Here is a 24,174-nt window from a genome sequence, read left to right on the forward strand (position 1 = left end):
GAGGAACCATCACGACTGGAGGTAAATAATAAAAATAAAAGAGGAAAACGAGGTGGCAAAATCGGCAAGAAAAATTATGAAAAGAAAAAACGACAAACAAAAAGACAAACTAAAAGAAATAGGGTCACCGAACAAAAGATCCCAGAAATGGTTAAGATCTTTAATTTAAGTGATCACCTTTTGTTGGAAGAGGAGAGATCTGTCCTGGAAAAAGGGTTAAAATTCTGCCCATCTATTGCAGCTAACTCCTTTGATATTTTTGTAGATGTGCAAAAATTTCTACGGAAATTAACGCTAAAAAAGTTTTTTCTGATGAAAACGGAAGAGACATCAGAGGATATGGCTTTAATTTCACCATTTAAGCCTAAATCTACTTTTTTCCCCGCACACCTCAAAGGCTGTTTCCTAGAATCTTTTAGCTCCCTTGTAATGGAGGACATACAAAAGCTGAACCCCAAAAAAATCACTCACAATCTCTCCATCAAAGAGAAAAAGGGCCTAAATAATTTAATGGAGGATAAGAATTTAGTGATAAAACCTTCAGACAAGGGGGGGGGGGGTTGTTTTGATGAACAAAAAGAATTATGAGGATGAAATTTTGAAGCAATTGTCTGATAAAAACACATACAAGCTCATTAGAATTAACCCCACCCAAAAAATCAATAAATCATTAAAAGAACTTATTGATAAATTTCAAAAAAAGGGGACCATCTCTGAAACAGAGTCAAAATTTCTGTACATAGAAGAGCCTCTCATTCCAACTATTTATGTGTTACCAAAAACCCATAAAGACCCTATCAATCCCCCGGGTAGACCCATAATTTCAGGGGTGGACTCCCCAACATCGAATTTGTCTCAATTTATTGATTATCACTTACAAAGTTTGGTATTGAATAACCCTTCCCATCTAAAGGATACCTCCGATGTATTAAATTTTCTTGAGACCGTAGATTGGCACGAAGACTGTCTACTAGTTACAGCCGACGTGTCAACCCTGTATACAATAATTGATCACCAGCAGGGTATAGAGGCAGCCAAAAAAGCTCTCTCGACATCAAACTTGGAAACCAATCTCCAAGAATTTTTGAGTAAAGGTATTGAGTTTATACTTTACAATAACTACTTTCTGTTCAAGGAGGAATTCTACCTTCAGAAGAGGGGCACCGCCATGGGCACCAGGTTCGCCCCTAGTTATGCCAACATCTTTATGGGTGCGTGGGAGACCGATTACATCTGGTCCCACCACCCATATAGGGCGAACCTGGTGACATGGCGGCGCTATATCGATGACATCCTCTTCCTGTGGAGGGGGGATAAAACCTCCCTGGATTCATTCTGTGAATATCTTAACACAAATGATCGTGGCATTAAGCTTACTTTCGATATCAGCGCTAGCAATGTAAATTTCCTTGATTTAATAATTTATGTTGAAGATGGTACAGTTAGGACAAGAAATTACGTTAAACCAACGGATTCCAGGTCCTATATTAACAAAAAAAGTTGCCACCAACGACAATGGTTAAATACTGTTCCGAAGAATCAATTTCGTAGACTTCGAAGAAATTGCACAGATTCCAAAGTCTATCTGGAGCAAGCAGAGGAGATGAAATTAAGTTTCATCAATAGTGGCTATGATGGCACAATGTTAGACCAAACCATTGTAGAGGTCGAAAAGTTGGAAAGGAATCAATTATTAATGAGTAAAAACAAAGACCAAGCCAAAAACGGTCAAATGGATAAGTTTAAATGGTCTTTCACGACCGATTTCACATCCCAACACCAAGAGGTGAAAAAGATTTTTAAAAAACACTGGGGTCTCCTTAAGAAGGATCCAGTAATAGGAGACAAAATCCCAAAAGAACCCAGTTTGATTTTTAGACGTGCCCCAAACCTTAAAAACAAATTGGTACAAAGCTTATGCCCCACTTCCCCCAAAAAAGCAGTGGTATCCTCAAAAGGTTTTTACAGGTGTGGGGAGTGTATGGGATGTAAAAACATCCCTAATACATTTGGGATGAAAATTGAAAACATCATAATTAATGGCAAACCGTACAAGATTAAGGATTTTGTGACCTGCCATTCCTCAAATGTAATATATGCAGTAGAATGCACATGTTCAAAATTCTACATTGGCAGGACCACACGTCCCTTCAAGGTCAGACTTGGAGAACATTTGAGGAATGTCCGGAAGGGATTAGAAGTACATGCTCTATCAGCACATTTTAAAACTTGCCATCAAAGTGATGTTAAATGTATCAAAAACTTCTATGTGTTACAGAAGGTGATTCCAAACATAAGAGGAGGGGATTTTATGAAAAAATTAGCTAAAAGTGAGATGTCCTTGATTTTTAATTATAAAACCCTCATACCCAATGGTTTGAACAAGGACTTTGAAACAAAATGGTTTTTATAGATTTTATATTGTATTTTTACATTATGTTTTTATAAAGTCTATGTTCCACATTATTTATACTAATTGCCCTTTTTTATTTGAGGTATTTCGTCAATTTAAGCATTCCATTATGCGAACAGCAATATGTCACATCAATTTCTTTGGTTACGCGATACATAAAAGTAAAGAACTGTGGAGAACATAGCTGGAACGCAAGCATTCTTAGATGTCTCCAGGATATAAGCCAGAGATCGGGATGTGAACCGCAAATGTCATATCCGTTTCAGTCGAAAAACAGGAAGCGGGGAGGTACGCATTGCCATGACACGTCTGAGACGCAAGCTAAAGATATGAACCGCAGGCGTCACAGCCGCTTCCGGTATCATGTGGACAGGAAGCGGGGAGTTACGTATTGCCATGGAACGTCTGAAACGCAAGCTAAAGACATGAACCGCAAGCGTCACATCCGCTTCCGGTATTATGTAGATAGCCGGAGACATGGTAAACGCTGCTATACAGACTAATTACTATGACTATCAGCTGGCGTCCAAGCTTGCTACAAAATATGGACATGAATGGGAATGTTTTAGAGGATTTTGTTAGGTTGTTTAGAGGTCAGTGAATCCATGTCTGGAAATAGGCTTTTCTTTTGTTTCCCCGGAAGGGGGTATATATACCAGTGCCATAACACTGGTTTAGTCACACGCCTTGAAGAAGATACACTTAGTATCGAAACCGGTCGGCCAGTGACACAGGAACAAAGGGAGGACTTCAGGGAACTCTGCTGTGACGATTAGCATCCGGGGACGCCTGTTGTTACATCTGTATTATGCTCTATTGTCTACATTTCCAACTGTAGACCAAAAGTCATGGTGAGAGTCCTCTGTTATTATCCCCTGATGTTACCTGGTTTTTAGACTATCTTAATAAAACGTATTGCACCATAATTTGTTTCTTATCCTTTGGAGTGTATTGCCATCCAATCGGATATACCAGAGAAAAAGAATCCAGTGGTAGAGTTGGAGACTCCCCCTCAATCAAACGCTATTGTCTGCCTTAAAAACGTAGACATATCCCTTTGGTACGAGTTTATCTTCCACCGCCTATATGTGTTATCATATATTGTAAACAATATTACACTATTGTATTTTTTCCTTTATTTTTGGGTCATATTCGCCTAAATCTGAGAGAGAAAAATCCCTATTATTAGCGCTCTGGGAACCTCAGACACCCATTTGGTATTGTACATTGTGTGTATATGTTTGTACGTAAATGTTCTTAACCTCTATTTTTCGCTGCAACCACAATTCCATTATAGTAAATTTGGGAATATTAATGATAAAATAACAAAGGTTATATGTTATGATTCTTTTTTTTCAGTGCGCTCCCCACATAGCAGTCCCTTTTTTCTCCTGTTCCAGCTTATTTAATAGCATAAGGTATCAGTTACTGCTACCGGCCATTTGGGAAAGTTGACAGCTAGGAGGTAGCTGAAAGAGTCCATCACTATTCAATTACCAAAACTGAATCTAGGTGCAAATTTGCATTAATCCACAACCACTGCACAATCGCTTTAATTGACTAATTTGTGCTAGAAACATAAATGTTATATTTGTTTGCTCTAAAGAAGCAATCTAGTCTTCTATACACCCCTTGGCATCCTCTTTCTGTTTCTACGGCACACTCAGAAAGGTTACGGTATAAATGGGATACAATGTGCCTAGGTTCACACCTTAAAATGGTTGACACTGTATAAAGGTCAACATGAGTTTTTTCACATTTTTGTTGCCTATGTTGACATATACCCGCTGCGCTCACATGCTTTGGGCACTGGGTCTCGCTGTGCTCGGCACACTATTATATTCCCAATCTATGCCAAATTGGATAGTAAAGTATGAAACACCCCCTTTAAAAAAAAAAAAAAAAAAAAACTTGAAAAATCATGTCTACCAGAAGCTTTTGTCGACCTTTTGTCAATGTCAAGTTTGCGTATTTCAACCATTTCAAGGTGTCGACCATTAGTCACATTGTCTACTCAGTGACCGCAAACTCTTGTATTATGCTTCTAATGCAGTTTAATACAGACTTTTTCTTGTCTGGACAGTTTCTATTAGATTCAAGGATGTCCTATAAATGTAAACTCCTTATACAGAGAGAAAGAGTTCACCTGTGGTTAATGCTGTTCTTCACTTGGTTTTTAAACATCTTCGTAATTGGTTTATCCCCTTACTTCATATATGTTGTGGCCAAAAGCCTGACCATAGTCTTAAACTCGATTTTCCAGCATGGTCTTGGCCTTCAGGAGCATATTCAAAAATTGGTTCCATCACATAACACATTTTGTTGGCTATAGAAATAGCGGTACTTATGTATTATCTGGGCTCCCATGTTAAATGCACCCCATTTTTTCATACCCCTACTATCCAACTATGCATTGAGTTGATTTTATATAGTGTGGCGAGCGCAGCGAGCCACCGTGCCCGAAGCGTGGCGAGCGCAGCGAGCCCCGCGAGGGGACGCGGTCTCATAAGAAAAACGGGAGCCCAGATATTACATAAGTACCGAAATAGCTCCCTTAAATCTAAAAACATTTTTTTTTTTTTAATTAACTGCCAAACCCGCCTGACACCTTTACGTAAAAGTACTTTTAGGTCAAGAAAAGGAAGGAAGGAAGGAAGGAAGGAAGGAAGGAAGGAAGGAAGGAAGGAAGGAAGGAAGGAAGGAAGGAGGAGGAGGAGGAGGAGGAGGAGGAGGAGGAGGAGGGGATTGTGCTGGCAACAGTAACAAACTTACTTTACAGGCAACAGCAATTTGCCCACTTCACCCATGATTGAATTCCACCTTTGGTTTTAATTTTCTAGTTTTGTAAAGTAAATGAATTTGAAATAAAAAACAATCAGTCTTTATTGACATAATAACAAAGTCTTTTTTGGTGATCAAATTTATTGTTTACTTAAATGGCATACTCTTTACACACCAGACTGCAAATCTAGACATTTTACATTCAATTAGAAGTTCCCCTGAATTTAAAAAGGTGTACTGAAACATGTCAACTTTTTGTTGCATTTCACTCTTTAGTCCCAACTTGAGGGGAAATAGTATTTGGATCGTGATTATATAACAGACTTCAAGACAGATACATTTACATCTTTCTGTAATAACCAGAAATAGAAAATAGGCAATTTACTGCAGCAAAATAGGCATAATATTAGCCAGACATGAGCTCTTACCGGATGAAGGACAAATACCACTAGAGGCAGACTGGTAAAATGGCAATTCTAAGTGCGACCGTGAGTCCAGAGAGGGTAAAGGCAAGTGTGACCCCCAGACTAGATGGACTATATAACATTAAGGTTGCATTTCTATCGGAACAATTTGTAAAAAAATCTTTGTCATTCTAAAATAGTTTCACTTTGATTTAAATTTAATAAGCATAACAAGTACTAAGCATTTAACATGCTCCATTAAAAAAAAAAAAAAAAAAGTATATGTATTGCGAAAGTATCTACAATTAAACTGTTTACATTATTTAAACATCCTTTCACGCTTGTTTTTAAAACCTAACTTTTTGTTATATATATTTCTTTAAATTACATGTGCATTTGAACAGTTTAAACATAAAAGAGCACCTGACTGAAGCATAAATAATGTATAAAGGAAACAGTTTGCATAGATTCCAAACTGCAACTTTCAAAATGAGCAACTTCTTCCATTCAACTTTGTGTACAAGACTCCTAGAAATGTTATTTATAAGCTACAAAACAAAAAAACTTACACCCTAAGATCTTGTCCAAAAAGTATTATGGTCTCATTATGTTCTATGTAGAACACCGTGCTGGGAAAAGCAGCCATTTTACATACATTCCACAAAATGTCATCACTGTCTTGCCCCTATGCAGACTGCAGCACCCAACTCCATGGATCTGTATAGAACCTTGTTGAGAGAAGTAATTTGCATCCTTCTCCTCAATTTTGCTCTCAAGCCAACAATAGGTTTAGACTCCACTTTAAAATGGCCGGACAACATATGATCTCTGAACGGATTTTATGATACAACTCAAAGCATCAGAAATAGAACTTTAACAATATTAAAAAGAAAATGTGCATGCCGCCATTGTTATCTGGGCTGATTCAAAATTCAGGAGAATGCATGGTAGCAACTCTGAGACCATGTCCTCAGCTGCATTGTGGTGAATATTGGATCAGATTACAAAATGGCCGCCCCTATTCCACACAGCTGACAGATGCATTTCAAATACAGTTTTATGTTTAGACAGAATGAATGAAAAACATTTATTTGCAAGGTGTGACAGTGGAGAACAGTTAAGGAATCAGGAGCCCATTATTTTACACTTCTAGCGACATTCAGTAAGGTTTGTAAACAATTTCAGTACAGTACACATTCTCCTTTACATTTTTTGCTCAGATCAGGTACAGTACACTTAAGAAGTTAATGCTCGGATAGTGTTTATATAGCTATAAACATACAGGTATATAAACACAAATGTAAATGACAAAACTTTGCATGCGATTTGGTCAGGTCTATCTTCATTCATCATTGGCAGCACTTGTTCCTCTCACTTGACCTTGGTTGCGTAGCTAAATTAAACAAAAAAAAAATAATAATAAATCCCATGAATACAAATAGTAAATATGTTGCTTTAGATATAAACTATAAAATATATAGATTTTGTAGGATTATATGCACAACCAATATAACAGCATTAAACAGTGCTTGAATCATTCACAGGCCACAATCGTTCTCTCTGCATTAAAACAATAGTGAATTGATATTAGAGATGTTCGCATACATCACTGCTGCACACATCACTGCTGCACACATCACTGCTGCAGGTGCTGTGGGACTTAGTTTGGGGGCATTTTGTAAAAAATGTGTCTTGGTGGAATATAATGCGATTAAGATGCACAAGGACTGAGGATTAATTTGATATGTGACACTTGTATATCTGTGTCTCTCTCAGTCTGTATACCAAGTGTTAAACTGTAGTTGTAGTTTCTTTCCCATATAACATTAATGGTGCTCCATATACAGACTCCATCACACTCTCCATGTGCATCAGTCTTAGGGGGATATTCAATGTCTAACGATATTTCTGACAGTAAAAATATCGGCAGTTAAGATATTCAATCCCAGCCGAGACTTGCAATCTTGGCTGGGACTCGTCTGCTCCCTGTGGAGGAGAGTTTGCATTGTTGGAAACAGCCATTGATTGTGGAATCATTTTGCGACAAAACTGCCACATTTTTGACAATCCACAAACTTTCAAACATTGTATATTGAATTCCGGCTGTCGAGCTACTGTCAGAAGAACCGAAAAAGGCCTGGGATTTTGACTGTCAGGATATTAAGACAGTTGGAATCCCGGATTGAATACCCCTCCCCCCCCCCTTAACAATAACAACTGGTGCCAAGTATCTTACGCTGCTTGATGTAAGGAGGCTATATGTATGAAGACATCTGTTCAGCAGTATAACATAGTGCAAATAATCATTATGGTCCCTAAAATGATCCACTATGTTGCATTCAGTTGATGTAACAATGGTGAGTGCCCACAGAATGCGAATAGAGAAAACAATACGTTTATACTGGAGTAGGCTACCGCTAACTTCATAACACTCCGCATCCTTAGTCACACAAAGCGCGCAAATAAGTAAGGTGAAGAAAAGAGAGTAAGGCAAGTTTAAGCAAGTTTTGAAATTACACAGAAATGTACAGCCCATGGAAAGAAGGCAAAGGAGTCAAATGGCACCATAGATTTTGGTTTTATCTGAAGAAAAGGCCCATCACCTGATTTTAATCCTGCTACTTACTTACACACCTCAATACTGCCCCTGAAACTAGGGTCACTTGCTTAGGAGTCTGCTGCAGTTGTGCCTCGAACAGTACCCTTCTTGCGTATCTAAATGTAAAATGAAATTGAAAGCAACTAAAAAATATAACGCAAAACATTAAAACACAAAAAGGGTTAAGGTTGGCCAAGGAAAGGTCTCAGATCCATTTAGACTCTCTTACAGCAAGCTGTAAACAGAATATACAGAGTACTTATGGACATTTCTATTGGTAATCTATGCTCTTGCATGTATTAATTAAATCTCACTTGGTATTGGTGTTTGCTGCAGAATCGTACAGTATGTAGTATACTTCATCTATACTTCATCTATTTTCTCTGAAATATTAAATCTGCAATCCGTGTAGTGCAGGGGTCCTCAATCTATTTTGCTCTGGGACCCCATTAGACAATAAAAATAATGACAGGACCCCAGTAAGTTACTGCAGAAGTTCATCACAGGACATGTGTAGTCAGCAGACAGCACATACATGGCAGCATTGTGGAGGCACAAAGTGATGGGAGGAGTCTAAAATAACAGACAATTCAACAGATTTTTAAATCACTGACTGAGATTACAAAGTCATCAGCCTGATGGTCAGCAACATGGAGTCATGACCCCATGATGAGAAGGTTGGGACCCACTTTGGGGTCAGGACCCACAGTTTGAGAACCGCTGGTGTAGTAGGTCAACCGTACTGCCCAGCGTTAGCTTAGCAGATCCATCCCGCAACATTCAGACCTGCTGCAATGATGTGGTGGTCTAGAGGCCCATACACACTGGGTGATTTTGAGCTGAAAGCTGGTCAAACTTGGTGTTTTGAGCAGCGTTCAGCTCAAAGCCGACCAGTGTGTACAGCCCAGCGATGAGTGGTGATGCGCGATCCCACATCATCACCATGAAAGCTGTTCATCTGCGTGTATTACCAGCAGTTGAGAGACTTTGTGGACGGCTTTGCATAGTGCTGCGCTACAAAAAGCCCCCGCTGAAGGCGCCAGGCAGGGGGGGAAGCCGCTCAGTGTGTATGCACTGAGCAGCTTTCCCCTCAGCGGTCACTGCTGTCCATACACGCTAGGCATAATCCCACAGTGTGTATGGACCTTAAGACTGGTGACATAACTGCTGTTATCATACCCCAGAATGCCATGCAACTGGCATTCTGGAGCACGTGTCAGGGATCACAGTGTGGGCAGAGGAACTTCAAAATTGCCCCCAAGCACAATTTGGGCGAGCTCTGAAAAGTGCAGATATCAGCTGTAGCAGGGAAAAAGAAGCAGCAGTCCCCCCGACACATGCTACGCAGGTGTGGGAGACCTAAATTAAAAATAATACTGTAGGGCAGGCATTCCCAACCACGGTCCTCAAGGCACACCAACAGTGCAGGTTTTAGTGATATCCAGGCTTCAGCACAGATGGTTTAATCAGAATCCCTCAGATACTAATTAAGTCACCTGTGCTCAAGCCTGGATATCTACAAAACCTGCACTGTTGGTGTGCCTTGAGGACCGTGGTTGGGAATGACTGCTGTAGGGGGAAGGGGAGAGTGGTAAAAAAAAAAAAAAAAAGACCCTCTACCTGTACTAGTATTCCAAAAATATGTATTTCCTACTTATCAACCTGAATACACAGAGTCCAATCTGCAAGATTCTTAAGGCAGTTTTCAGGGTAATTTCAAAACATTTGTACAGGATGGTGAAGTCCTTTGTTTACAAAATGCCGTTCTCTTTAAAAGGAAAATAAGCATCTAATTCATTGGTAAGTAACATTACCATTGTTACCAGTACAGTACATATACAATGCAACAAATGATTGCGGGAAATAAATTCTTACTGCTTCTAATTCTTTCTGTGTTTCATCCTCCATTCGTCGTATGTCTTCCATTGTTAGGTCAATCCATTTGTCAATCCAGCAGAACAATTGACGGTGAAAGTTTGTGAATATTCGTTTTTCTTGCTTAAACAAAAAAACACACACAAAAAAGAAAAGAAAAAAAAACTGGTAATAAAATTTTACGCTGCTTCTACAAATTTCTATTTTGGGACACATCTAGTTTTGATTTATTTTATGGACATCAGCTATACTTTCTTTCCACGGTTATGTTGACTTCGAATTCATACAGAAACCCAAGAAAGTGACACAGAATTTATTGAATTCTCCAATTATGTATTTTAATTAAAGTTTCAAGTCAAGAGTTTTCCCAAATTGCAATTACAGTCCAGGTTTTAAGAATATTCATGCTTAAGTCCAGATAATTAGTATCAGTCTGACTTAATAAAGCCACCTGTGCTCAATCCTTAAACTTGGAGTGTGTAATGGCAGAGTTTGGGAAAATATTGTCTTCCGTAATTCCATGTCACTTGAACTCACAACCATGTCTCTTCCAACAATAAGTTGCAAGACTACAAACTAAATCTGTTCCTCCTGATGCTCCACACTACTAGCATAATATCAATAAAAGTTAGCGTGCAACACCCAAAGATTAAATGTATTCACATATACATTAACACATTCTAAGACTAGAAAATTAAATAAGTCCTGATAAGTGTTTTAAGGATTTTCACCAAACAGATTTCTGTAAGTTAATCAGAAAGACTGAACTCATAGCTTTTGCCTTGAACTAGAAAGTCTGATACACTAAAAATAAATTGCTGACTTTGACACCAGTTTCCTAACGATGAGGATTTCTGGGTGAGTCCATGGAAGATTTGATATTTGCACGGCAGACTGATATAAACGTGTTTGTCAATGTAGAACACACAGCTAGAAAGTGCCCTGCAAATTGTTTAACAAATGGGGCTAGTTTTTACAGGCACTACACACCTTATAGATTAGTCTACAATACATCAGTAAATGTAAAAGCGGAGTGCCGTGCTTGTCCGAATGGAGCAACACTTGAATTGCTCTGTTGGGTGCCACCTAGTGGCTGCAGGACTGCAAAACACACTGAGAGGAAAACACATTACGAGATTCAAGAACAGCATTAGCCATTTATAACATAGGATACGAGCCTAAAACCACCAGATTGCCCATTTGTAGATTCTTACCTTTTGAATAAAATGTTCTATTTTGTTTTGAAGTCCCCACCATCTAAATTTAATTGTTACTAGTTTGTAAGCACACATGCGTGGACAGTACTCAGAGTTTGCCAATTCTTTCTGCAGGAAAGTGAAATAAACATCAGTTAATCTACATTGATTTAATTCTATTATGATTCAGGGTGAACGTTTCATCAAGCCAAAGCATCAAATTCAACAAATAGGAGACATTAATTCTGCAACTTACAAAAAGAAAAATTAGTCATCTGCTCTGTTCATTAAAACAAAAAGTGATAACTAGTGCTCATTCTAGCACCCGCTATCTTTGAAAACCCATGCAGTTCCTCTTCCCTGCCGGGGGTGTCGCTGTCTGCTGAGGAGTGCTTCTAGCACAGTGTGGTCTGTATATCAGTACTAATATGCAAACAAGACCTGTGCTAAAACACCACAGCAGACAGCGACACCCCAGGCAGGGAACAGGAACTGTATGGGTTTTCTAAGATGGCGGGTGCCAGAATGAACACTAATAACCATAATGCATGTAAAACAATGCAATAAATCTCACCATGAAAAAGCAAGTCAAGCAACAAATGTGCCTTCTAAAATCACATAATAGAAAAGGAGCTATTGAATAATCTTTTAAGGTGTGTCCCATCTCCTACATATATGAGCAATGGGAGATTGGGCACGAGACACTTCTACAACTGTTCCCCTAGATCAGGGCTGGGCAACACCGGCCCTCCAGATGTTAATGAACTACACATTCCAGGATGCTTTGCATTCGTTTTGCTACGTGGCCATGCTGAAACTGATGCAAGGCATGCTGGGATGTGTAGATAATCAACATCTGGAGGGCCGGTGTTGCCCAGCCCTGCCCTAGATAGAGCAAAGGGACTGACCTTACTAGCCCGAAGCAGCGGGAGGGATGGTGTGGGGCAGGGAGCAGCAGGGCAACGTGCAGACTGAGGTCCTTTACTATTTACACTAGAACCTTTAAAAGGCATTTACTGTTCCTTAAATGTGTCCGCTTTTCCATCAGCCATAGCAAGTTAGATGTTCCAATAGTGCTTAAAGCGCAATATGGCAAAAACTACAAACTAAAATCTAACACTCCGTCACGGTCTCCCCATTTCCCACGCCTGCTGCTTTACGCCACCCTACACTTTACTCAACATTTCCCTTATGAATTATCTACTACCACAACCACCTAGTATCTAATATTCCATTATCGCAAACAACTCTAAAGACTGTGACATACTCATATCCACTGCGCCAAATACATACACCCCATATTCCCTGCAGAATAGAACTGTAAACAAACGGTTAGCAGACAGTCTGGGATTAGCTGGATACCAAATTTAGGTTCTGCAGGACTCACTGGGGCTAAGCAAGCAATATTTACAAAAAAAAATTATTTATAGGTCCAAAAAGAAAATGGCAATCATTCTTGTTATTATTCTTGCCCATCTTAGACAACACATGTGAGCCTCTAGTGGTTGAAAATGGAATTGTCAGGTCATTCAGAGCATGCTCAGCCCTCTATGCCTGATTAAACATCGGTTTCCATCATGCAGGGAGAGGAGTTCGCATATATACATAAACAGTGTTCTTATTTTCCACAGATCCTCAAACATCAGTGTTTAATGAGAAGAGCTAGGTGGCATTACACTGCAACACAGTACCCATGTTCCTATTTGGGTAAGAGTAACACTCCCATTATCTATTGCTAATCCCAAAATATAAATGTATGCAGCATTTACTTCTTACATAAATATAGGAAAGTTAACAGTCATTTGCAAGGTTATATATACGAGTTCTACTTCAGCGCTCATGCATTGTATGGCTTTGTGGCTAAAATCTTCAAAAAAATGTATTGTGAGGAGGTTCAAAATATAAATTTACACCAAGATTGCAAAACCATAAGGTTCAGTAAAGCATAATACATGAGTACCAATAGCTTTACACATTCTATGCTGTTACATAGAGGTGACTTCCAGAGTTAGCAGTTTGGGCCCAAATGTGTAGCTTGGTTACATCACATACCAGATGTGCCCTAACTAGGTGTACTTTACCACTGGATAAAGATATGCCAAGATTTATAACAAATGTTACTGGTGCTTCAAAAAAAAAAAAAAAATCAGACCCGAAATGGTACATTGTAGGAGGACAATGAATGACCATGGACAATGCCAAAGATGCGGTAAAAAATGCATTTTGACAGAATATACTTTTAAACCAAAAAAATCTCTATAGGGTCATCAGCCCAGGACACAACAGCTGGGTATGGATCATTGGATAGAAACTAGGTCAACATGACTGAAGGTCGACGTGGGGTTAGGTAGACCGGGTCATTAGCTCGACATGGGGAAGGTCAAAAGGTCGACATGGGGTTTTTCACTTTTTTTTTTATTTGAATGTCAACACAGGCAACATGGACATTAAAAAAGTGCACTGCGTCCCCTCGCATTGCTCACTGCGCTCGGCACACTATTTTATTCTCTCACCATGCCCTAGTGCAGTGGTTCCCAACCCTGGTCCTCAAGTACCCCCAACAGTGCACGTTTTGCAGGTCTCCACACAGAATTACAGGTGAGATGATTAGCTCCACCTGTGATCTTTTCAAATGTGCCTGAATAATGCATGCACCTGCCGGGTGACCTGGAAAACGTGCACTGTTGGGGGTACTTGAGGACTAGGGTTGGGAACCACTGCCGCAGTGGATGGTAAAGCATGGAATACCGCCTGCCGGCACAAGTCAGTTAAAAAATTTTTTTTTAAAAAGGAAGTCAAAATCCCTGTGTCAACTTTTTGACTGTCGACCTTCCCCATGTCAACATAATCTGCTTGTCGACCTAATGCTTGTCTACCTAGTGACCATATCCACCACAGTCTCTGCAGCTAATCATAGGCCACACATGAATGTTTTTCTGTCTTTATGTCCAGAAATTTAAGGTCAAATGAATTGCATACTATTAAAATAGCATTAAAAAAGTGTTATGGACATGGGAAAATCTAGAGCAAGGAAATAGATTAGAGGGCTTAGAATCCTAAATAAAACAGCATAATCTCACTTTGTAAAGGAGGACAGTAACTATCCAATGGCAAATGCTCAGGATACCAACAATAATGGCTTATTATTCCGTACGCCACTCAAATCTTCTACTAGTTACCGCATCACACCAGAGATGACGCATTAAATGTACCGTTCTTTTAAAAAGGTATGTCCAATATTAAATGTGTACTGTACAGCTCTGTACATATTACTACAGAATATAATGGGCTCATTTACAAATATTGCAGGAAAGGCAAAAGAAGAAAAAGATAAAAAAAGATTTAAAAAACAACAATGAAAATAACCACTTCGAGCAGAACATTCACACACCAGGAGTGTTTATATCATACTATCTTCTCACCACTGTGCCCTAGCTATGGTTCCTATAATACGGGTGAATCATCCAGACTTCCTCCTGTGTATGCGTATTATGAATTACAGTACATAATGTCATGTGAAAAGCTGTATAGGTGGGCGTGAGGCACAATTGCAGATCCATTACAGTTAATTATGTTGAAATCTTTATCATCTGGCAACAAAATAGCTCATGAACATTTTAGAGTTAAGGGGTGTACACACGGGGAGATTTTGACTAATGGACAAATTTGAATAAGCAATTTTGACTAAGCAATTTTGGGAAAGATTTTGGATCGATGCACTGGAGATTTTGACTAAGCAATTTTGTCTAAGCAATGATAGTCTATGATCTAGTCAAAATTTTCTTGCCTGCACAGTCAATCTATGCTAAGCAATTTCTGCTAGACAATATTGACTAAGCAGGAGAAAAATAGGGAGATTTTGGCTAACCTTCTAGGATATTTTGACTATCTAGTCAAAACCTCCTGGTACAAGTTCTCAGAGTGTACACCCCTTTACACTTATAAATGAACCACTGTCGGACTTAATAAATTACCTTCCAATTGGGTCCAAGAGGCCCTCGTTTTGTTTTAACAGACTCAAATATTGCTGGGTCTTCATCCGCTTTGTAATCCTACCAAACAAAACATAAGAAACATTAGAAGAAAAAAAAAATATATATTACTGCTATTAACCATTCTAAAAGCAAATTTAAACATATTCAGGGTATTTATAAAGGGTCATTCCAAGAACTATAGGTTTTACTACTTGACTTGTGCAAGTACACCATGTTTAACTGAAATATAGGCATCAAAATAGGCATTAAATTCCATAGCTATGCGGCCTTCATATCTCTTGTAGTGTAAACGGCATGGAATCTTTTTTTAATAAATGGAATGTTACTAAATAATTGCATAGTGTTTACCTTCTAGAACACTGTATTAAACCATTTAAATAGTTCACTGCTACTGTTGGTATATGTACAGTATAGCAGATACAACAAAAAAGTAAAAGAGGTTTTGTTTGTTAATACAGAAATCTGGCCTAGTTACCCACACACGGCGCAATATGCTCCATGCGTTTTCTACCAGTTCGCATCGCATCTAGTTCAAAACATGCAATATGCTACAACAGCCTGCGTTTTGAACTAGATGCGATCTAGTACAAACATTGCACATTTTTTGTCTATGTTGCACCAAGCAAGCTTTCATATTTCTTTTACTATTTTTTAAAAAGTTTTTGAAGAAATAAAAAAGTTTGCTGAGAAATATATACACGTGGATTCTTTCAGATCACAAATATGAAATAACTGAAAATATTTATACAAATAGTGAGATTTTTGCTTTCTGGAGGTTTAAAGGGACACGCCACGGTTCGGGCTCAGTGGCTCGCCACACTTTCTATTCTCAACTCCACGCCAACGTGGATAGTGGGGGTATGAAAAGGTCGTAGGACGCGTACCGCTGCGCTCGCCACGCTTCGGGTTCACGTTGATAGTGGGGGTGGTACAGCCTCAAAAATGACATTTGGGGGCCATTGAACATGTTTGATACTAATTTCAATGCATTTGTATGCATTTCTGTTAAAAATCGCATGCGATTTTTCAAAAATGCTTAAAAACTGCAAAAATCGCATTCCATTACATTTGGCATGCGATGGGAGCCGTGAAAGTACACAAGTACCATGATACATACATGCAATTCAGGTTTAGACTTGGGTCTGATCCCTAAGATATCTCATTATGGCATGAAAATACAGATAAGGCGGCTATCCATTTTGGTTATGGGAGACTCAAACTGTAAAAGCATTAGTAGAGATATAGGATTTTATTTTACATTAAGGACCTTAATCATTTTTAATTGATCCACATTTCTGTAAGATGTTACTGGAAGGCAAAAGGGTATACTGTAGGGCCAGGTATTCAAGTACAAAATTAACATTTTAGCCAGATAGATTGTATATGGTTCCGGCTGATAAATCTACAGTGTCTAGATCAGGGGTGGGGAACCTTTTGATGTCTGAGGGCCATTTGCATTGAGGCATAATGCCTCGGTGGCCATTTAAAAAAAAAAAAAAAAAAAAAACTTGCAAATCATCCCACGTTTCGGCGGCTGCCGCAGGTTACGAGTCGCCGGTCTGTGTGTCTCGGCGGCTGTGCAGGGAGTCTCATACAGGGGAAATCTCGCGAGAGGTCGTAGCTGTAGCTGTAGGTCGACCTTGCCCATGTCGACCTACAGATGGAGCCCTCCTCATTTAGCCCTTTAATAGGATTGAGTAATATGATTACTCTGCAAATCCCCTACTGTATTGTTCTATGTATTGTATTGCTGCTTTGAACAATAGGATAGCCATGGCTAGCCATGACCTAAGGAACAAAGTTGAGAGGGGCTCCAACTGTACTGCTTGTTTGACCTAATGACCGGTTGACCTAGACCAGTGTCGACCCAATGACCGTATCCCACCTTTACATGTGTCTCCTTTTTGCATGTCAAGCTTCCTGGGGTCAGCTTAGCGGCGTAACTATAGCACTGCAGCCCCCGCCACCGCGGGGGGGTGCTGTGCATGTGGGGGCACCGGGGGCTGCGGTGCTATAGTTACACCCCCATTCCCCCGCAGACTTACCTATCTCGCTGGTCCCGGCTGCTATAGTTACACCCCCATTCCCCTGCAGACTTACTATCTCGCTGGTCCCGGCGGCTCCGTTCTTCTGCTGAGGACCACCACAAAATGGCCGCCCCATATAGCACACTGTTCTCTGAAACTGTCTGCTGTATGGGGGCGGCCATTTTGTGGTGGTCCTCAGCAGAAGAACGGAGCCGCCGGGACCAGCGCAATAGGTAAGGCTGCGGGGGATTGGGGGGGGTTTCATGGGTGGCGGGAGGGGGGGCGCCCAAAACTTAGCTACGCCACTGGGTCCGCCTAATAAACAAGTCAAGTGTGTATGTCATTTGGTTTCACTTTATCTGAGCCAAATTAGCAGATACATGTTCCCTCGTGGGCTCGCCACACTTCAGGCACTACACTGCTGCAGAGCTTGGCACAGGTTACTATTCCCATAGTCCACGTGGATGGTAAATGATTAAGTTAAAATGTAAAAAATATAAACATTTGTGTCAACCATTGCCAGGACTACCCTTTGAACCTGTTGACCATAAGCACAGTCTACCTTTCACTGGTAACCAATTGGTGTCAACTACTGACTGCCATTTTACTGTACATATATCAACTGGATAGTGACAAGAGGCGGTCCTCTGCACACCTAGCCCATGTGAGAGGCGCAGCACTGTGACGTATTTTGTGCAAGTGCAGAGCTTAGTATCTTCAAGTTCTGCACATTACCTTAAACTCCCCTGCCTGACAGCATTATGTACACTTTTTGGGCAATTTCTATAGATTTCCACTAAACTGCTAAATAGGAGGCTCTACTCAAAAGTCTCTTTCTTCACTATGCAATTACTATTACATACAGTATATTGGTATTTCCATGTTATAGTTATGTATTTAATGTATTATGTATGTTTCACTTCTTTGTTAATGTAATGTTTGCGCTAGTCTTCCCTTTTGTTTTTCCCCATTATTTCCCCCTTGGTTTCAGATTTTCTTTTTTGCAGTTATTCCCAGACCAGTACTTTTTCAATGTTAAATCAATGTTGTATTAACATCAACATGTCCTGCCAGTGTTTTTCCAATGAAGTGGTATTCAATGGTTTTTCACCAACATTCAAGTCGTTAGGTCCGGGGTTGGTGAGCTGAAAAGCGCAAATGTGTAGCTAAACCTGACTATAATGAGGGCAAAACAAAATAGATCAATTGAATACAGCCCTACTATCTCCTGTCATTTTAGATGGGAGATCGGATGTAAAACAATTGAACCCTATACCACCCCAAGTGTTAAAAAAAAAAAAAAAAAAAAACATGAAGAGGACAGATTTAGTTAAGCAGCATATAATGTGATCACAATTACTAAACAGCATATATTTGAGGTCTTCACACCTACAAGCTAAAGCTGGCCATACATCAGAAAGATATTGTACCCAATCATACAATCTCAATTGATTGTAAGATGGATTGTATGCAGATTGTGTGCACATCTTGTGTACACAATCATACAATCAATCATAAGATGGATTGTATGACTGATTGTATGATGGATTGTATGCAGATTGTGTGCACATCTTGTGTACAAAATCATGCAGCAGATGGATTGTATGACTGATTGTATGATGGATTGTGTGTCCAAAAACCACCAAGGACTGCTGGGGATTTCAAGGGAAATTGTACACAATCATGAGTGCAATCGATCTTAAGATCGATCTTTCTGATGTATGGCCAGCTTAAAGGAGAGTACATTTTGTAGCTCATCTTCAGTTGTGGTAAAACTGATCATGAGCCAACACTGTTTACAAAAAAAAAAAAGTGCTTTAAGATTCATTGTCCCCATAACATAGAAAATACATGGTTTATTACGCTATAGCATTCCCAAACCAGATGTTATGGTACCCTGGGGTACTACAGGGTTACGAAGCTGGTGGTCAAGGACTTAAACTTATTTTGGGCCAAATGCAATATGCGGAACCAGTGCTTAATGGCTGCTAACCATAAAACAGGAGGATAAACAAAAGCAGAACTCTGTCCACCACATGACTAAATCTAAGCAAAACCACACAGGCACAATTTACTTCATGGAATAATTGCAGAATTTCTCAATGAAAACTGATGGCATAGGGTGCAAGTAAAACAAATGCTGATGCTCTAGGGTGCCTTTGTTCTCAACCTCGGTCCTCAGGGACCCCCCAACCGTGCACGTTTTACAGGTCACCTGGCAGGTGCACTAATTCTTCACTGACACATTTTAAAAGATCACAGGTGAAGCTAATTATTTCACCTGTGATTTTGTGAGGAGACCTGGAAAACGTGCACTGTTGGGGGTCCCTGAGGACCAAGGTTGAGAACCACTGCTCAAGGGTGCCGTGGTTCAAGAAAGTTTGGGAACCACTGCTATGTAGTATTGCCCAAAACAAGTGCTGGCACAACATAAGAGAAACATCTTATTTACTCTAAATAAAAAAAATCTTTCCGGCTGGGTAGTGGTTACTTTGATGCAAATTAAATTTTTTTTGTATACAAAGAAATATACAACAGCCGATATCCTTGCCATCTTTACAGAAATATCCGGTAAGCATAGCTATTAACTGTGAGCTTATCAGAAAAATAAGAACAAATCCTAGAATGTATGACAATCCAGCATAGAAAATACAATGTGCAGTTCCCAATTACAGCTGCAAATGAGCAACAGCGTGGAAGGAGACAGCCTTCTGGCTTCGTTAACATGCAATCTCCTTCAGGATCCCACAGGGAGAGCGGAGCCACTGTAGGCGAGCCTATGGCTTGTGGTTTATTTTGTTTGCCACCAGCTGTACACTTCTCATCTCATTAGTTCTGTTAAAATACTCTGGGGGATGACAGCTGTAACCCACTTGAATCTTCAGCTCTGAGGATTTCTGGAGGCTAATTCTGCTGTGCAGTTTCTGCAGCCCTTGAAGAAGCGTGTCCACTACATATCACTGTGTAGTACAAACAGTTTAAGCTTCTGAAGTAGGTTAAAAATGCAACAGGGCTAATGTGTCAGTTCAGATAAAAGTGCCTCTCGTCCATATAGGGTTTAAGCACAGAAAACAAATTTAATTTCTTAAACTAAAAAGATAATATGACATGATTCTTAAAATGAGAATAGCAGGTGAAGGGTGATTTTAAGTGTTTATTTCATTTATAAGTTATACATACATGTCTACATACATATAGGCAAAGAGGTGTATTCAATGCAGTGGCGAGAAGGGTTTGTATGGCAAGGATGGCTCTTTTTCAGCCATCCTCGACATCAAACCCCCCTCGCAGTGTTCAATGTTTGGAAGAAATCAGCGAGTCCGTTGCATTTTGTGGTGAGCTCCGCCATTTTAATGGGTACACTCGCTGTTTCCACCTCGCTGAAAAGAACCAGTGAGGTGGAAACAGCGAGTGAAGGGGAGGTAGTTGAATACTCTGACGGTGAGCTATTGGCACTGCTCGCCATCAGAGTAATGAATACACCCCAAGCAGACTATCACATGGTAAGGTAAAAGCAGTGAGGGAAGCTTGTACAGGGACCACACCCCCTATGGGTAAAGTTTGGGTATACCTTTAAGATCATTCACTTCATAAAACCAGAAAGGCATTACTTTTATAAACTTACAAAAGTATCAGAAAACCACAAGGAACCCAATGCATATATATTTAACAGCACATTGACAATTGAATTGGTCTCTTTCCAAACACTGTGTCATTACACTGTGAAAATAAAATGTATTTCTGTGGCATCATACTGTAGCTAAGACCTAATCAAATAGTCAGAACCAAACTTTAATAAATACACTTTTTAGAGGGGTAATATATAGCTAGTGGGAAACAGCATAGGTCTGTGCAGTCTATCTCCTTGGATGGTGTAATACCAGAATAATCCATTTACGCCAAAGCTCTTTTCCAGAAGGGAGTAGTGACCAAGACTATGCAGTATAAATACGGTCCTGTACTAAAGGAAACTTGAGTTAGATTGATATGTGGGCTTTTTGGATTCAAAGGATGGTGGAGCCTTTTAGGTGGTTGCAGAAGTCAACATCTTATCAATCTTATCAGACTAAAGGAAGTCCACAATTAGCCCCAATGCATTTTTGGATGATAATAATAGCCTTATATCACGATTTTTGACCAACTGTCATCATCTTTATATCTAATTAAAGGCAGGATCTATCGTCTGGAAATGGACCTACAATTGCACGAAAACACATGGTATCCGGGATAAGTTCCTGCTCTTATGTGTCACCACTCCTCCAATGGCTGCTTACCTAGGATTATACTTTGGGTGCCCAGGTGCTGACATCAGGTAATAAGGACGCAAGTACAGGGGCCAATAGGATAGCCCTCAGCCAACCTATTTGCATTGGTAAAGTACCACTGCTAATTGGATATCCCCCCAGAATTTTATGTCTAATCCCGTTGGATCCAGAAATGAAAATGATAATCCCTTTCTCCTATGTCTAGTGTTCCCCCCTAGAATCCAATGCGGGAATGGTACAGAGGTTACAGGGGCACATAGAAAGAAAGCATGGCCTGGTGGGAAGCGGGTACACCTCAGCGTCACTGATGGGTATGTGCTGGTTAGGGGCATGCCCAGCACCTATAACGAAGCGGTGTAATTAGTCAGAGCAAAAATTTTACTGCACTTACCACAATACAGTACTGCAAATATAAAACACATTTCATGCAGCATACAATGTTTTCTATCCTACAAGTTCTAATACAGTTTAATCTGCAAAATGTGTTTAATATGCTAATTTACTAGCCTCTTGTGCATTGCACGTCTCATATTAACCCCTTCAGTGGTGTTTATTTATTTTTTTTGTAAGGTAGCGCTCCCCACTTGGCGAGTTTTTTAGGGGAGCGCTACCTAAAAAAAAAACAAAAAAAACCCCACCACGCTGTGTGTAGAGTCCAGGCAGCACCGCTGAACACTATGTCAGCCGCTGCCCCGCCCTACACCCCGTTCCTGCATGCGGCAACCAGCGGCGCAGGCTGTAATACAAAAGCCGGACGGGGCAGGAGGCGCCGCGGAGCAGAGGGAGCCGAGCAGCACTGAAGCCAGCTGAGTAGGGCCCTCTTCCCTCCTGTTGTCAAAGCCCACTTCTCTTCACATTTCACTCACAGCTCTCCTTTACTTCAACACTCAGTGACCATCTTCATACTCATCTCCATCATTGGCCTCAAGCCTCTAGTTGTATGTTGATTGGGTCCTCACTACTTACATTTAAGCTGTAATGTGTATTAAACTGTGGTGCTCTTTATTTGTACTGTATTTTTGTTATTTATTCAATGTTATGCCAAGCTTTGTCTCCCTGTACTGTTCCTTTGTACGGCGCTGCGAAACACTTGTGGCGCCTTATAAATAAAATTATAATAATAATAATAGTTCAGCGATCAACTCAGCAGTGCTGTCCAGTGCTAAACAATGGCAATCCCGATAATTTTCCACTTTCAAATTTTCAGCCCAGAAAATTCTTGGGATTACCAGTGAAGGGGTTAAAATGGGATTATTACATTACATTTAACAGGGAAAAATCATATGTTAGAAAGCCTGATATTAACTTCACATGAAATACAGGAGACCTGTGGAAGTTACAAAAAAAAATCACGTACAATTACTATTTTGACCCCATCTCCACCATATCCTGTGTTAGGAACAAGATCAGTGACCATGAACCTCAATGCGATGTAGAAGATGCAGAGATGTGCAGAAGAGGACAGGAGCATGGCTAGGAGAATTCCTTTCATAATGTCCAAATCGGCCATGGCAGCATTATTTAGAACAGTGGAATGTAAAAAGTATTAGAACATCAACATTCGATCTATATTCTACACATTGTGATCCACTTACTGCTGGTTCTACTTGGCTTCGATCTGCAATATCAATATTGACAACTTCAACCGTCTTCCACATATTGGGATCTAGACAATGCACCTAAGGGGGAAAACAAACAATATACAGTAACTTGTCAAATATTTGTAAATTAGAAGATAACACAAAAAATTGAAACATTTAAAATACATTAAACAAAAAAAAAAAAAAAAAAACACACATACTTGACAAGAGAGTACATGGAAGTAGTAATATCTGCCTCTAACGCTATACACATGCATACATAAAAAGAAATCAACTATGCTTTTTGATTACTACAGATTGCCAACTCCGTTATGGGCCATGGAGATCCTGCTCCTTGTAATTTCTCACAGGCTGCAAATTTATAAAAGGTTAACAGCTTTTAGTTTTGGACGTAAGGCACATGCACAGGGACAAATTGACAACAGCAGAAAGGTATTAGCAGCTATGCTCGGACATCTCTGTTAGCAGAGAATCTATGACACAGGTAGCCAACTCCAGTCCTCGAGAGCTACCAACAGTTCACATTTTCCTGCTCACCTCACCATTCATTCATTGCTGACTGACTCATTTTAAAAGATCCACAGGTGGAGCTTAATACTTCACTGTTGGTAGCGCTCGAGGACTGGAGTTGGCTACCCCTGAGAGATTCTGATTGAACAGCCAGGAGGGGGCAGAGTACTCACCAGACTACAACAAAGCAAGTAGGGAAAAAAGTACTAAATAATCCAGCATGGAGTGGATAATAGAGAGAACAATGTTTGATGCAATAGGAGATTGTGCAGAGTTTGGACATATGTACAGCTTTAAATAGAAAACACTTGTATATTTTATAGAACCGGATCTGGAAAGTACACTAAAATGTTTCATGAGAAGACAAAATCCCAGCAGGGAAAAGTTTAGTTAAAGAAAAAATAATAATGAAATAAATGCATTGTTGAACACAAGAGTAGCAATAACGCTAGTGCCCACAGGTGGAACCTTAAGGTCCAATATTTTATATATTTTGTCTTGCGGTTAG

At 39.8% G+C, this 24,174-nt stretch overlaps 1 protein-coding gene across 1 annotated transcript in view; it reads right to left on the reverse strand.

The window, feature by feature from the left end:
* Positions 1 to 5,278: 5,278 nt before the first annotated feature.
* Positions 5,279 to 24,174, reverse strand: part of PITPNB (phosphatidylinositol transfer protein beta) — a 53,201-nt gene continuing 34,305 nt past the window's right edge. The window contains exons 7-11 of the mRNA XM_083146743.1: positions 23,151 to 23,234; positions 15,243 to 15,320; positions 11,287 to 11,397; positions 10,073 to 10,195; positions 5,279 to 6,991 (exon numbers count right to left, since the gene is read on the reverse strand). Of these exons, the coding sequence (XP_083002869.1) occupies positions 6,941 to 6,991; positions 10,073 to 10,195; positions 11,287 to 11,397; positions 15,243 to 15,320; positions 23,151 to 23,234 (447 nt within the window). The 3' untranslated portion in view covers positions 5,279 to 6,940. The remainder of the gene's footprint in view (positions 6,992 to 10,072; positions 10,196 to 11,286; positions 11,398 to 15,242; positions 15,321 to 23,150; positions 23,235 to 24,174) is intronic.

Source organism: Crinia signifera, chromosome 1, assembly GCF_055691185.1.
Source record: "Crinia signifera chromosome 1, ASM5569118v1, whole genome shotgun sequence".
Lineage (NCBI taxonomy): Eukaryota > Metazoa > Chordata > Amphibia > Anura > Myobatrachidae > Crinia > Crinia signifera.